The 13,796-nt window shown below is 40.1% G+C and overlaps 1 protein-coding gene across 1 annotated transcript; it reads right to left on the reverse strand.

Annotated features, from left to right (window-relative positions):
* Window positions 1–11,335: 11,335 nt before the first annotated feature.
* Window positions 11,336–13,082, reverse strand: LOC101735732 (low molecular mass 30 kDa lipoprotein 19G1-like). The gene is made up of 2 exons (NM_001279403.1): window positions 13,047–13,082; window positions 11,336–12,808 (listed from the first exon to the last, which is right to left on the reverse strand). The coding sequence occupies exons 1-2, from the start codon at window positions 13,064–13,066 to the stop codon at window positions 11,518–11,520; spliced, it is 1,311 nt and encodes a 436-aa protein (NP_001266332.1). The 5' UTR covers window positions 13,067–13,082; the 3' UTR covers window positions 11,336–11,517.
* Between the last annotated feature and the right edge of the window lie 714 nt (window positions 13,083–13,796).

Here is a 13,796-nt window from a genome sequence, read left to right on the forward strand (position 1 = left end):
CTTCGTACACCTCTTTCTAAAACTATTCCATTTATGAACTACCCCCTCTAACCTTAAACTACTATCTCTTTGTGAATCTAATAAAATGTTGCCATTGCAACAGGCACAAAATAAATAAATAAAAAACAAACTGAAAAAAACGTAATAAAATAACACTCCCCACACGGCCATCCTGGTCATTCATCTGACCCAGATGAACTATTTTCATTCACGACCCAAGGCTTCATTAGGTCAGCCGAGCTGGTAGTATTAATAGGACCTTCACCGTCGCCGACTTTTCTTACAGCGTACCGGTCATGGTGCTTCTTAGCCACTACTTCGTAAGGCCCCAGAAATTTTGGATACAGCTTACTTCCCTGGGTGAATTGAGTTCGCTTGATAGCAACCAAGTCACCTACTTCGTAATTTATAGCCTTTTTCCTTTTTATATTGTAGCTTTTGACATTCTCCTCTTGTATCTTCTTGATAGATTCTTTAGCTTTAGTTCTTAGTTCATTTTGTTTCGCACTGTAATTTTGTATTTCCTCTTCTTCTATCAGCTTCATAATATCTTCATTTTTGTCTTTCATCTTTGTCCCAAAAAGAAGTTCAAAAGGTGTCATACCAATACTTCTCTGGTACGTGCTATTCAAACAGCGTTGTACTCCTGAAATTCGTCTATACCACTTCGTCGGATCATCAGCACTAAGCTTACTTAAGACGGTTATGATTACTTGGTGGATTCTCTCGACTTGGCCATTTCCTCGTGGCTGTCCAGTAGTAATAGTGTAATGAGTAATACCTTCCTCTTTACAGTAGTCCTGAAAATTTGTCGATGTTAATGCGGCGTTACGATCTGAAATAATCTTTTGTGGTGAGCCGAATGTTTGTTGTTGGATTCTTAACTTATCTAACGTCTCTTCTGTGGACAAAGTTTTCGTAGGGTAGATCCAGGTGAATTTAGTAAATCCATCCACGACAGTTAGGATGTGCTTATAATTTTTATGGGTTGATGTCAGTGGACCGAGGTGATCAATATGATATGTCGCCAGCGGAACATCTCCTTTATCCAACGGATGTAAGTATCCCTCTTTCTTTCCTTTCTTATGCGAAATAAGAATACATTCCACACAATTATCTATAATCTTTCTAATTTTTTCTTTCAGGTTCTCTATGTAGTATTCTCTATTCACAAGTTCTTCCGTCTTCATTATCCCAAAATGTCCATGATCGTGTTTCTTTCTTATGATTTCATATTGCATTTTCTTTGGAACTACAATAAGTCTCGTACCATCTTTTTCCTTACAAAGTATTCCTCTTTCTATAAGATAATCTTGATAGGGTCCTTTTTCTAATATTTTCTTTAAAAGGTTAGTATGCGGATCATCGTCTTGTGCTTTCTTAAGTCGGGCTGCTGTTTCCGTTAATATCATACAAATCGGGTTTCTGCTTAACGCGTCAGCATGTTTAAGTCTTGTTCCAGGTCTATGCTCTATGTCGTAATTGTACTCTTCGAGAAGTAGGGCCCAGCGCGCAACACGCGGAGGTAGATCTTTCTTTTGTAACGTCTTAGTCAGAGCAGAGCAATCTGTGATAATTTTAAATCGAATTCCTAAAAGATATACGCGGAATTTCTTAACAGCTTCAGCAATTACTAATATCTCCAGGTAATAACTATGATAGTTTCTTTCGATAGATGTCGTCTTTTTGCTCATGTAATAGATCGGATGCATTTGATTGTCTTTTGGGCTCTTTTGTAATAAAACAGCTCCATAGCCTTCTACGCTCGCGTCTGTATGTAGCTCCGTTACCAAATCAGGATCATAGATACGCAGAACGGGCGAACCGCACAGTATGTTTTTTAACTCATTAAAAGCCTTCTCACACTCATCACTAAAATAAAATTCAGCGTTTTTCTTTAGTAGATCGGTGAGTGGCCTTGCAATTATCGAGTAATTCTTAATAAATTTTCTAAAGTACCCGGACAGTCCTAGAAATGACTGTAGGGACTTTAAATTGTCAGGTGTCTTAAATTTCGAAACTGCTGCAATCTTTTCTTTTGAAGGTCTTACTTCGTTATCCTGAATGATGTAGCCTAAGTACTCTATTTCTCTCCTCATGAATAAACATTTGCTCCAGTTAAACATTAATCCGTATTTTTCAGCTCTCTTAAAAACTGTTAATAATTTATCCAGCCCTTCATCTTGTGTTTTACTTGGTATTGCTAGATCATCCAAATATGCTAGAACGGTGCCATCCGAAATGAGGTCTTGAAAAATGTAATTGACGTATCTTTGGAACACCGATGGTGCCGTACACAACCCAAACGGCATTTTTATAAACTCGTATTGCCCTCGAGGCGTTACAAAGGCTGTGTACTTTATACTGTCGCGGTGAACGTTCACATGTAGAAATCCATTCTTTAAGTCTAATGTCCTAAAAACTTTTGCACCCTTCAGTCTGTCTATCTGATCTTCGATAAGCGGCAATGGGAATCGATCTCTTATAATTTTCTTATTTAATCTTCTGTAGTCTATACAAAGTCGGTAGGTCCCATTCTTCTTTTTCGCTAGTACAATAGGACTTGAGTAATCTGATTTGCTTGGTCGTATAATCTTTTGGTCTAACCACTCTTTTATTTGTTCGTCAACTACTTTCATTTCCAGCGGTGATAGTCGCCGTGGACTCTGGTGAATTGGGTCTTCGTCGGTAAGTACTATTTTCATTTCAATATTTGTTTCTTTCTTTGGTTCGTTAGGTTTATATTCTTCTATCAACTTTGTTAACTTATTTTCAATTTCTTTGTTTTCACAATCTTTAAGATCAGTAACACTCTCTTCAGTCGATATAGTTAATTGTAAAATCTTCTCAAGAAAAATGCCATCTGTTGTAAAATTCACTTCAAAGTCCTTCAGGATAGGATTTCCTAATATAACTTTGACAGGTATAGAATCATCTTTGACTACATGGAATTTAATATCAGCGTAGTAATCATCAATTGTAAGTATGGTATTCAAAACTCCTTCAGTACGTAGTTCTTTTCCAGCAATTCCAGTTAAATTAATTGTGAAATCACTAGTATAGCTTGACTTGTCTCTTAGAATGTTCTCAACTTCAGATATTTTGATCAAATTAACGTCACTTCCAGTATCGATTAAGGCTGTCACTTCAACATCATTAATCTTTATCTGCTTGTATGGAGCTCTAGCTTCTCTTATGTCTTCTGTAACATTTACTTTCCCTTCTGTACTATTCATTTTTATACTTGTATTATTTTGAATATTTAAAGTATTCTTAGGTTTGTTTGTACACTCTGGTCCCTTATGGCCAAATTCATTACATCGGAAGCATTTGATACCCTTCTTACAAGCTGGTGCTTGATGATCTAAGTCACCACAGTTAAAGCATCGCTTCCCGTTGTAGTTTCTTCGAATTTGAGGACGTTGAGGAGTGGTATTAGACGTAGTGGGGTGGTTTGATATTTTCTTCCTCATATCACTGTAGTCCTTCAATTTCTTACGGAAATCTTTAAGGTTTGATGCACCATACAACATAGATTTGTTAGACTCACTGTCTCGGATGCCATCGATAACATATTCTATAAGAGCATCATCTTCAATATTACCGTGAAGTGCACACTCTTTCATGTGGAGAAAATACTGCTGGTACGTCTCATCACTTTTCATTTTTCGTGAACTGAGATTCTTATGTATGGCAGCACTATTTAGTTTCGGACCAAATTCTTCTTCGAGTTCGTTCTTTAGCTTTGCCCAATCTTTCACACCTCCTAGTGACCGTAAAAATAACTTGGCAGTTCCACGAAGCAGGCGTTTTGCATAGATAAGTTTTTCGGTTTCCGTCCAGTTCATCAGTTGTGCCGTATCCTCCAATTCGTCAAACCATAATAATATAGGGTAAGTATCATCGCCACTAAAAGTTGTTAATGACTCCTCCAAATCACGGAACGGGATATAAGGTGGGTCATTTCGAGATTCGCGATCTTCTGCTTCTTTAATATCCTTCTTCGGCGGCATCTTAAATGGGTAAGTACCTAAGTTTTGAATTTTCGAAATAAATCGATGTTCTTGTGTTTTTAACCTTCTTATAAAATGTTCTTCGTAAATTTTTTGTTAAGTCATAATGTCAAGTCGTATGTGCAACGTCTGATATTCGTTAAGTCTTAATATTCGCAAAATCTTCTTATCATCATAATAACTTTCTTCGTAAAACGCGAATAATCGTTATTCGTAAAGTGCAGTAATCGTAAAACTTGCCGTCTTGAACATCATATTTTCATTTCATCTTCGTATATTTATTCGTAAAAATATTAATTTATAATGACGTAATAAACAGTGTCCCGAAGCATTTTTTTCAAATATGCATTTCCAACATCGGATCATAATCCGCATCCCGAAGCATTCGGTGCAGCGATTGTATCGGTAATACAGTCTAACGTGCTCGATTTCTTGAATAACTTTGAACGAACTGTTGTACTACTACCTTCATTTTATTCTAGCTCGGGTTGGTAAAACAAATTCAGAATGACTTGCCGGTTGCTTGTATTTTGTTGATAATATCTTCGTAAATCTTCATAGTTCTTCCACACTGATACTTTTCTCAATCCCGGACGAGCCCCCAAAATAGTTGTGGGATCGTTCATAAGTAAAAGTGGGATGAATATAGCGAAATTCTTTATTTTACTTTACAATCACTTCGTACACCTCTTTCTAAAACTATTCCATTTATGAACTACCCCCTCTAACCTTAAACTACTATCTCTTTGTGAATCTAATAAAATGTTGCCATTGCAACAGGCACAAAATAAATAAATAAAAAACAAACTGAAAAAAACGTAATAAAATAACACTCCCCACATATATATCATTATTTTATATTGTTACGCCGGTAAGCGTAACGCCATCTATCGACGAATAGCCGAACGAATATCGAAGAATCGAGAACGGTCGAGAAGTACAACGCCATCTATTGACAGATAGCGGAAACTACTACTAGAGATCTTCCGGTGTCTTACTTAATATGGGTGTTCTTCAGGGTTCCATATTGGGTCCCTTTCTATTTGAATGATTTACCAAAGTTTATTGAAACCCGTCACGAGGTCGTATTATTCGCTGATGATACATCCTTATTGTTTAAAATTAAACGACAATTGGAAGATTATGACGATGTGAATGATGCTATCTCGCGCGTGGTACATTGGTTTAGTGTTAATAATCTGTTATTAAATAACAAAACAAAACAAAATGTATAAAATTTACCACACCTAATGTTAGACAAGTTGACACTAATATTACTGTAAGTGGAGAGACACTGGAGCTTGTGGATTCGACAGTTTTTCTTGGTATAACAGTTGATTCCAGGCTGCAGTGGGGTCCTCACATATGCAAGTTAGCGAATAGACTTAGTTCTGCAGCGTTTGCGGTAAAAAAAATACGAACGTATACTGATGAAGATACGGCACGTCTAGTTTATTTCAGTTATTTTCATAGCGTTATGTCCTATGGCATTTTGCTATGGGGCAATGCTGCCGATGTCGAAACGATTTTCATCCTGCAGAAGAGGGCTATTCGTGCTATTTATAATATGCACCCGAGGGAATCCTTGAGGGACAAGTTTAAAGAAATCAAAATTCTAACTTTAGCGTCCCAATACATTTTTGAAAATTTATTGTACGTGCGTAAAAACATTGTAGAATTCCCCAGAGTCTGCGATTTGCATAATGTGAACACTAGGAACAAACATAGGCTTGCGTTGCCGGCGGCTCGAATTAAGAAAATAAGCAACTCTTTCAGGGGGCTGGGTGTACAACTTTTCAACAAGATCCCACAAAACGTTCAACTACTACCTGTTCATAAATTTAAGAAAACTGTCAAGGAACGTTTGTGCAACAAGGCATATTATAAAGTTAAGGATTTTTTACTAGATGGCACTACGTGGGAATGAGGCGTTCGCTCCTGGCCTTTTCATTTTTCATTATTATTATTATTTATTTGAATTATATTTTTTTGACTTGATTTTTCGTATACTGTAAATATGTTTTCTTGTTTAAAAAAAAAAAAAGAAAATAGTTGAGAAAATACAAAAAAAAAGCCCGCCGAGTTTGTTTCGGCGGTTCTTCTCAGGACTGTGGCTTTTTTTGGAACCGGTGGTAGAGTTATCATTTTCTTTTACATTTTGACATTCAACAAGTGTGTTTTTGATGGCATCCAAGTTGAAATAAATGATTTTGAATTTGAATTTGAATTTGAATATCTGTTAGTGACTAGTACCCGTCGCTCATGGATTGCCATTAGCTAGGAAGTGAGCGAAACTGCAGTCACTCGCGTAATACTCTGCAAAAGCCTCGTTCAAAGAAGGACATGACCACCGAGAAGCGGTGTTCTATTCAGACCGGGGCGGTGCGTGCCAGAAATTACAGAAATGATTAACAATGATCATGATAATGATTATCCAGTAGGTAATACGCTTCCAGTGGGATTGCTCAGGGATGCGGTAAGGGCTTGAGCAGTGAAAAAAATTATAATATTTACATTCGATAACTTAGGATTGTTTAGGTAAATCTGAATGCAGGTCTTCAGTTTTACATGCTCATTTTACACAGACACATACATACATTCTGAAGTCGTCGATAACGTCTCCCCCTCCCCCCACAGACTCCACTATTCCTGGCTCTTCGGCAAGTAAAGGGTTTGGTTTTAGGAGACACTTGAAGAACGAGAAACACGTCTCACTGCCGATCGCGCGGCACATGCACTATCGCTTGAGTCTGAGACCTTTACTGATAGGGAAATCCGTCTGAGCTCTCAGAGGGTTCGGACAGCAAAAGCTTGCCCGGTCTCGGGAGACACTAGAAGAACGGGAAGCACAACTCACTACCGATCGCGTTTCCATTGAGCCTATGCTTCGTGATGATAATAAATAAAGCCCAAGGTCAGACGCTAAAAGTTGTGGGTGTAGATATAGGTGTTAACTGCTTTTCACACAGTCAACTCGGTCACACGGTTATGTAACTCTGTCACATGTTAGCAATCCTAGCAACCTGTATGCTTTGATCCCCGATGGCTATACGTCTATGTCGTGTATAGAGAAGCATTACTTTAAATTAGATTTTTCTAAATACCTAAATGACGATGCTTATAAACCAAAAGATATGTCCTAAAACTGCTGCCCAAAGTCGCTATTCCACGCGGACGGAGTCGCGGGCACAGCTAGTCTTACAATAACTTTATTGTAGTGAAATGTAAAATGTAAGTAGCGGTCTGATTTATTAAGTAGAAGACAACCTGCTTTACGTCTGGAGGAAATTACTTCCTTGATGCTCCCGGGGGGCCCGGAAAAGCGTTCCTAATTTCGCAAAATGAAATAGCTCTAGCGCGTTGGCTTCATCTGGACTCCTCGTAGCTGCAACATCGGCAGAAGGTGGACGAGCTGCACACACTCTGCCTTCACATTACCGCTAAAGATGCAAATCAACGCAGCACCAGCTTGCAACATCGCCAAATTAAATGTACAAGGGCGAGGTCACTGGAGGCACTGAACATAACGTTAAAATATATCATTTTAGTCGAGCCATGGTTTTGTTGTCAGGTGATTTTAGGACCAGCAGAACTTTCTTCAGGAGAGTTGTTTTCTTACAAATCAGTTGATACAGTTTGAAACCAAGATGATGTAGTCAACTATCACCTCACAAATTACAATTAAAAGTAGGATCCGTTAATAATAAAAATATTATTATATATTATTAATATAGTGCGTAACATTAATCAACCCCGACTGTACAACGGAACGAGCCTTGCAGTCAAAATCTAATGACGATGCTTGATCCCGCGTATACCGATGATTCTAAAAGATCATTTGATGTTAAGCGTCTACAATTTCCCGGGCATCCGGTCTTTACTGGTGGTAGAACCTCTGGTGAGTCCGCGCGGGAAGGTACCACCACCCTGCCTATTTTTGCCGTGAAGTAGTAACCCGTTTCGGTTTGAAAGGTGGGGCAGCCGTTGTAACTATACTGAGACCTTAGAACTTATATCCCAAGGTGGGTGGCGCATTTACGTTGTAGATGTCTATCAGCTCTAGTAACAACTTAACACCAGGTGGGCTGTGAGGTCGTCCACACGTCCAAGCAATAAAAAAAAAAAAAAAAATCGCAAGACCAGTTGCTGCAAGTTTGCGGAATCAAGTGAGAGCTTCACTGTTTCGCCCATGGGCAATTACACGTCACGTGCATAACTATGTTGCATTTGATAATATAGATAAAAAAATTGTATTAAGTGTTGACCACATTTTATACAAGACACATATACGAGGGCTGCCCTAAAAGTATCGGGAATGGAATATTTCCACTGTTCCTGTCATATTAAAATCTATTTAATTGAAAACTCCTTGGTTTTAAAAATCGAATACCATTTATTTATTTAAAAAAAGATTCTCGGCCTAGTCACGAGGTTTTGTCAAACTTGTTTAGTCGTTGAGAAAATGGAATTGACTCGAGGAAATTCAAGAGGGATGATTTATTATGACTTTCGAAGTGGTTTAACACAAAAACAGTGTGTTGACCGGATGATTTCTGCATTTGGTGATGAAGCCCCATCCAAAACCACAATTTATCCCTGGTTTGCTGAGTTTCAACCTGGACGTGTCAAGCTCAGTGATGATCCCCGTCAAGGTCGTCCAAAAACTGCAGTCACCCAAGAAAACGTTGATGCTGTGCGTAAGCTGATTGAGGAAGATCGACATGTGACATACCGCGAAATTCAGCCAACTTTAGACTTTGGCATGAGTCAAATACATATAATCTTGCATGAACAATTAGGTGTAAAAAATTTGTTTTCCCGATGGATACCGCATTCGCTCTGTGAAGAGCAAAAAGCGGTTCGCGTTACTTGGTGCGTCAGAACTCTCGAAAGATTCCACGCAGGATCCTCAAATGCTGTATACAACATTGTATCAGGTGACGAATCCTGGATATACGCGTACGAACCCGAAACAAAAAACCAGTTACGAGTTTGGGTGTTCGAAAATGAGTTAAAGCCAACAAAAATTGTTCGTTCACGGAGTGTTGCAAAAAAAATGGTGGCCACGTTTGTCTCCAAAACCGGCCATGTTACGACTATTCCTCTTGAGGGACAAAGAACGGTTAATGCAGAATGGTATGCTAGCATTTGTTTGCCACAGGTCGTTTCTGAACTCCGTAAAGAGGACTGCAACCGCCGCATCATCCTCCATCACTACAATGCGAGTTCTCACACCGCGCACAGAACAAAAGAGTTTTTAGAGCAAGAAAACATAGAATTATTAGACCATCTCCCGTACAGCCCCGACCTAAGCCCTAATGATTTCTATACTTTCCCTAAAATAAGGAATAAATTGCGTGGACAGAGATTTTAATCACCTGAAGAAGCTGTGGACGCCTACAAAACGGCCATTTTGGAGACCCCAACTTCCGAATGGAATGGTTGCTTCAATGATTGGTTCCATCGTATGGAAAAATGTGTCAAATTTCGCGGAGAATACTTCGAAAAGCAATAAATACATTTTTAAATAGTAATGTTGTGTCACTTCGTTAATTCCCGAAATTTTCAGTGCCGCCTATGTACAGGGTGGCCCATAAGTCCTTTGAAAAGTAAAATTTGAATAAAACGAACAGGGCGCGCGTGAGCGGTGCAGGGGAAGCGGGGGGAGTAACTTCGGTTTCTGGGAATTTAGTCGCGATGGAGCGTTTTACTGGAGCGGACCGTGCGTTTTGTGTGCGCGAGTTTTATAAAAACGACAATTCGGCAACCGTTGCGCGGCGTAAATTTCGAGAACACAAAGGTTTACACAACTTTGACGACACTCCAACTCTTCAAACGATTAAGAACTGGGTTGCTAAGTTCGAGGAGACCGGTTCGACGTTAGATAAACCGCGGTTGGGTCGCCCAAGGACGTCACGTACGGAACAAAACATAGACACAGTGACACAGTCTATTCGCGAAAATCCGACACAGTCAACTCGTAAGCGCGCCAGAGCATTAAACGTATCCAGGACATCGTTACAACGGATTTTGAAGAAAGATTTACATATGCACCCTTACAAAATTCAGTTGGTTCAAGAATTAAAGGAAACTGACGGTATTCAAAGACAAAATTATGCGAATGAAATGTTGAATCGGTTTACTTCCTTCAATAACATAATGTTCTCTGACGAGGCTCATTTCCATCTTAACGGGCATGTTAGTAAACAAAATTGCCGCTATTGGAGCCCCATCAATCCAAAACTTAAGCATCAGAAGCCCTTACATAGTCCGAAAGTGACTGTTTGGGCCGCTATGTCAGCCCATGGTATCCTAGGGCCTTACTTCTTTGAGGATGGCAGAGGGCGCGCAGTTACTGTTACGTCGGAGCGATATGTGGCTATGATCGAAGAGTTTTTCATACCAGAATTGCAAAACTTTTCAGGCTTTAATGCCAGGACGTGGTTTCAACAGGATGGGGCCACTTCTCACACCTCTAACACTGCTATGCCCGTTATCCGTCAACTTTTTCCTGGCAAAGTTATCTCTAAGAGAGGAGACATTTCCTGGCCTCCACGTAGTCCAGATCTGACCCCGGTGGATTTTTTTTTGTGGGGCTACCTTAAGGCTAAAGTATACGACACAAACCCGCGGTCAATTGAGGCCCTAAAAGAAAACATCCGCAGAGAAATGACAAGCATTTCAGCAGTGACGTGCCGCGCAGTCATCGACAATTTTAGACGTCGTTTGCAAGAGTGCCGTGATCGCAACGGATTACATTTAGGAGATGTTATTTTCAAAAAATAATTCCCGTTTTTTAAGCTTTTTATGTAAATAAAAATTTAATTCATAATGTAATTAGTTTTATTTTAATAAAATTTTTTTCATATCAAAGGACTTATGGGCCACCCTGTATTATGTAGCTGATACAAAGTTCATTGGGTCATCTAGTATTTATATATTAATACGTGAAGCAAAAACTTTGTACCTCTTTTTACGAAAGTCGCGCGGACGAAGGAGTACGAAATTTCCCATAGTTATAGAGAATATAAAGAAGGAGTGCACGCTAATATTTTTTTAAAATAATGCATAAAAGATACATTATATCAATAAAGAAAACATTACACACACTACCATGTATTTGACGCACACACACACGCATGCATATTATTTGTTTATTGTAAAACTTTTCTTATTGCATAAAGTCTGTGGTCAAATTGAAAATAGACTAAATATTGTTTGTCTTCGTTTATATTTGTCTAAAGTATATTCTTGGCGAAATCTGTGATTATAGAAATATAATAAAAAGTCTTTGACTAATCCTAGAACCATAATAGTGTTCAAACTTATAATTTCAATTAATTATAGCCGATTTTCGACTACTGCGGGACCACTAGTTATTATAAATATGCTTAACAACTGCTTCCTCTGTAGAGACTCAATAAAACAACACGTCATGCTGTGATAAAGTTTATTGTAACATGGTCAGATGTAGCGGCGCAGTCGTCTGGGATCCAGAAGGGTGTCACTGCCACGGCTGGATTATGAAGCCGTAGTACTCGGGGTTGTCGGCGACTGTCCCGTTGCTCCCCCACACAAGGCGGTCCCCGTATGAGTCCACGTTCGCGTCCAGCTTCAGTCCCTGCCGGTACTCCCGGTTCTCGATGAGGAACAGCTGTTGGTCTCCCACCTTTACCGGGTATAAAGACCAGGTGTGTCTCTTCTCACTGGAACCGTTCGATCCCCAGGTCTTCCTGTCGCCGTAACTATCCACGTTCACGTCCAGTTTCAAGTACATCTCGTATTCGGTGTTCAGTATCTTGAATATCACGTTGTTGTTTTCCCAAAGAGAGATGAGTCGCCAGCTGACATGGTGGCTGGTGTAGTCTTTTCCGTCTCCCCAGGTTAGGCGGTCGTTGTACTCGCCAACGTTAGCATCCAGTTTGAGAGCTTGATTGTAATGTTTGCCGATGAGCTTAATTATCTGTTGGTCGAGTATGAGTTGGAATTCGCTCGGGAAGTAATCTTCGACGATGTCCTTGTGGCCCTCGTGCCACAGCTTGTACGCGAACGACATGGTGTTCTTGATGCCCTGCGAGACGAGCCGCGAGACGACGTCGCGACAGACGTCGGAGCCCTGGTTGTCGACGAGACTGCGCACAGTCTTCACCGCGTTGATGTAGTCGCCGCCCGTAACCAAGTCGTACAAGTGATTGTTGATTGACGTTGCGTCGGCAAAGACCATCTTCGTGCTGAATGCCGTCTGGGTCTTCAAGTCTGCGGGTAGTTCGTACCCGGCTCCATAGTATAAGCCGTTTTTGCCAAGCTCACGCTCGAGATTTTGGATGTCGTCAGAATTGTCAGAATATCCGTAGGCAACGACGAGTCCTTCGGACGCGTTGACAATCCTGGCGACGTCTGCAGCGCAACGCTTAGTGATCGGCCCCGTGCTGATGGTAACAGTTTTGACGCTGCCGTCTCTGATGTAACTGGAAGTGTCGCTGTCGTCCACGGACACGACGGGGATCCTGTTGGGTATTTGCTTTCCCTCGTTGTGGCCCTTACTGACGAGCGCAAACTGTTCGTTCACATTGTAGCTCCGAGGGAAGCCTCTTATCTTGTCAAGGTTAGTCACTTTTCCTTCTCCCCAGTAATCGACTTGGTGTACCAGCCCTCTGTCGATCGGGATCTTCACGAGGTGGTACATACCGAAGTAGGGTATTGGGGAGTACGCATACAACAGGTCCTCATTTGTGTCGTAGTCTGGCTCAGAGGCGGCTTCCCATTCTGCCTCTGACGGTGTTTTTACCTGTGAACTATGAAATAAAAATTGAATGACGTGCGATGAATGATATCACGAGGGAACTGCTGAAGGGCGCGTTACTGTTTCTTCGCGAGGACTGTAGGTTCAGGTACGTTGTGTAGGTACTGTAGGAGTAGGTACTGCAGTTCACAGGTCTGGATCCACCAACGGACTGTACTACCGCTTCACGTAAATTTAACAGAAAATAGTATATATTTTATAATAGATATAAATAGGAAGGGTATACTTACGGGCTGGAGCTAGTTAGCATATTGAGGTTGCGCGTGTTGCTGCGTGTGGGTCGTGTCTAGACGGCCCCTCTTATATACTGAAGTTCATGGCCCTCCTATCGCCTTCACACGATACTACAAACCGCAACAGACTACTGACCAATCTGATAATATATTAATTAGATAATAATAAAGTGTTCATTTATAATAATAATAAAAAGAGAACAAATGTTTTTTTGTTTGTTTTTATTAAAATAGTATAATTCTCAACCGTCTACTATGACCGTCTAATATTTTTCAAAAACTAGACTGGAAAAAAGAGGAGAGTACATAAACGGACACTACCTAAACCATCTGAGGCTCGCTGACGATATTGTTATAATTTCTGAAACAGCCAAAGACCTAGAGGAAATGATGAGATCACTGGACTGCAAAAGTTCAAAAATCGGCCTAGAAATGAATGTAAACAAAACTAAGATATTAACCAACAATCACGAACGCCCGATTGTGATAAAAAGTTACATATAGAATACGTCAGCGAATACATCTACTTAGGGAAGCAAATCTCATTCAAAACGACAAGCAACGAACAAGAATCAAATCAAGAAGAATCAACGCAACTTGGAAGAATTTCTAGACACTAAAAGAAATCCTAAAAGGGAACTACAGCTTGCGTATGAAAAGGGCAACATTTGGTACATGCCTGCTGCCCTGCTTGTTGTATGGCTGCCAAACGTGGATATTTACAAATAAAATAAAACAAAAAAATTA

Source organism: Bombyx mori, chromosome 24, assembly GCF_030269925.1.
Source record: "Bombyx mori chromosome 24, ASM3026992v2".
Taxonomy (NCBI): Eukaryota; Metazoa; Arthropoda; class Insecta; order Lepidoptera; family Bombycidae; genus Bombyx; species Bombyx mori.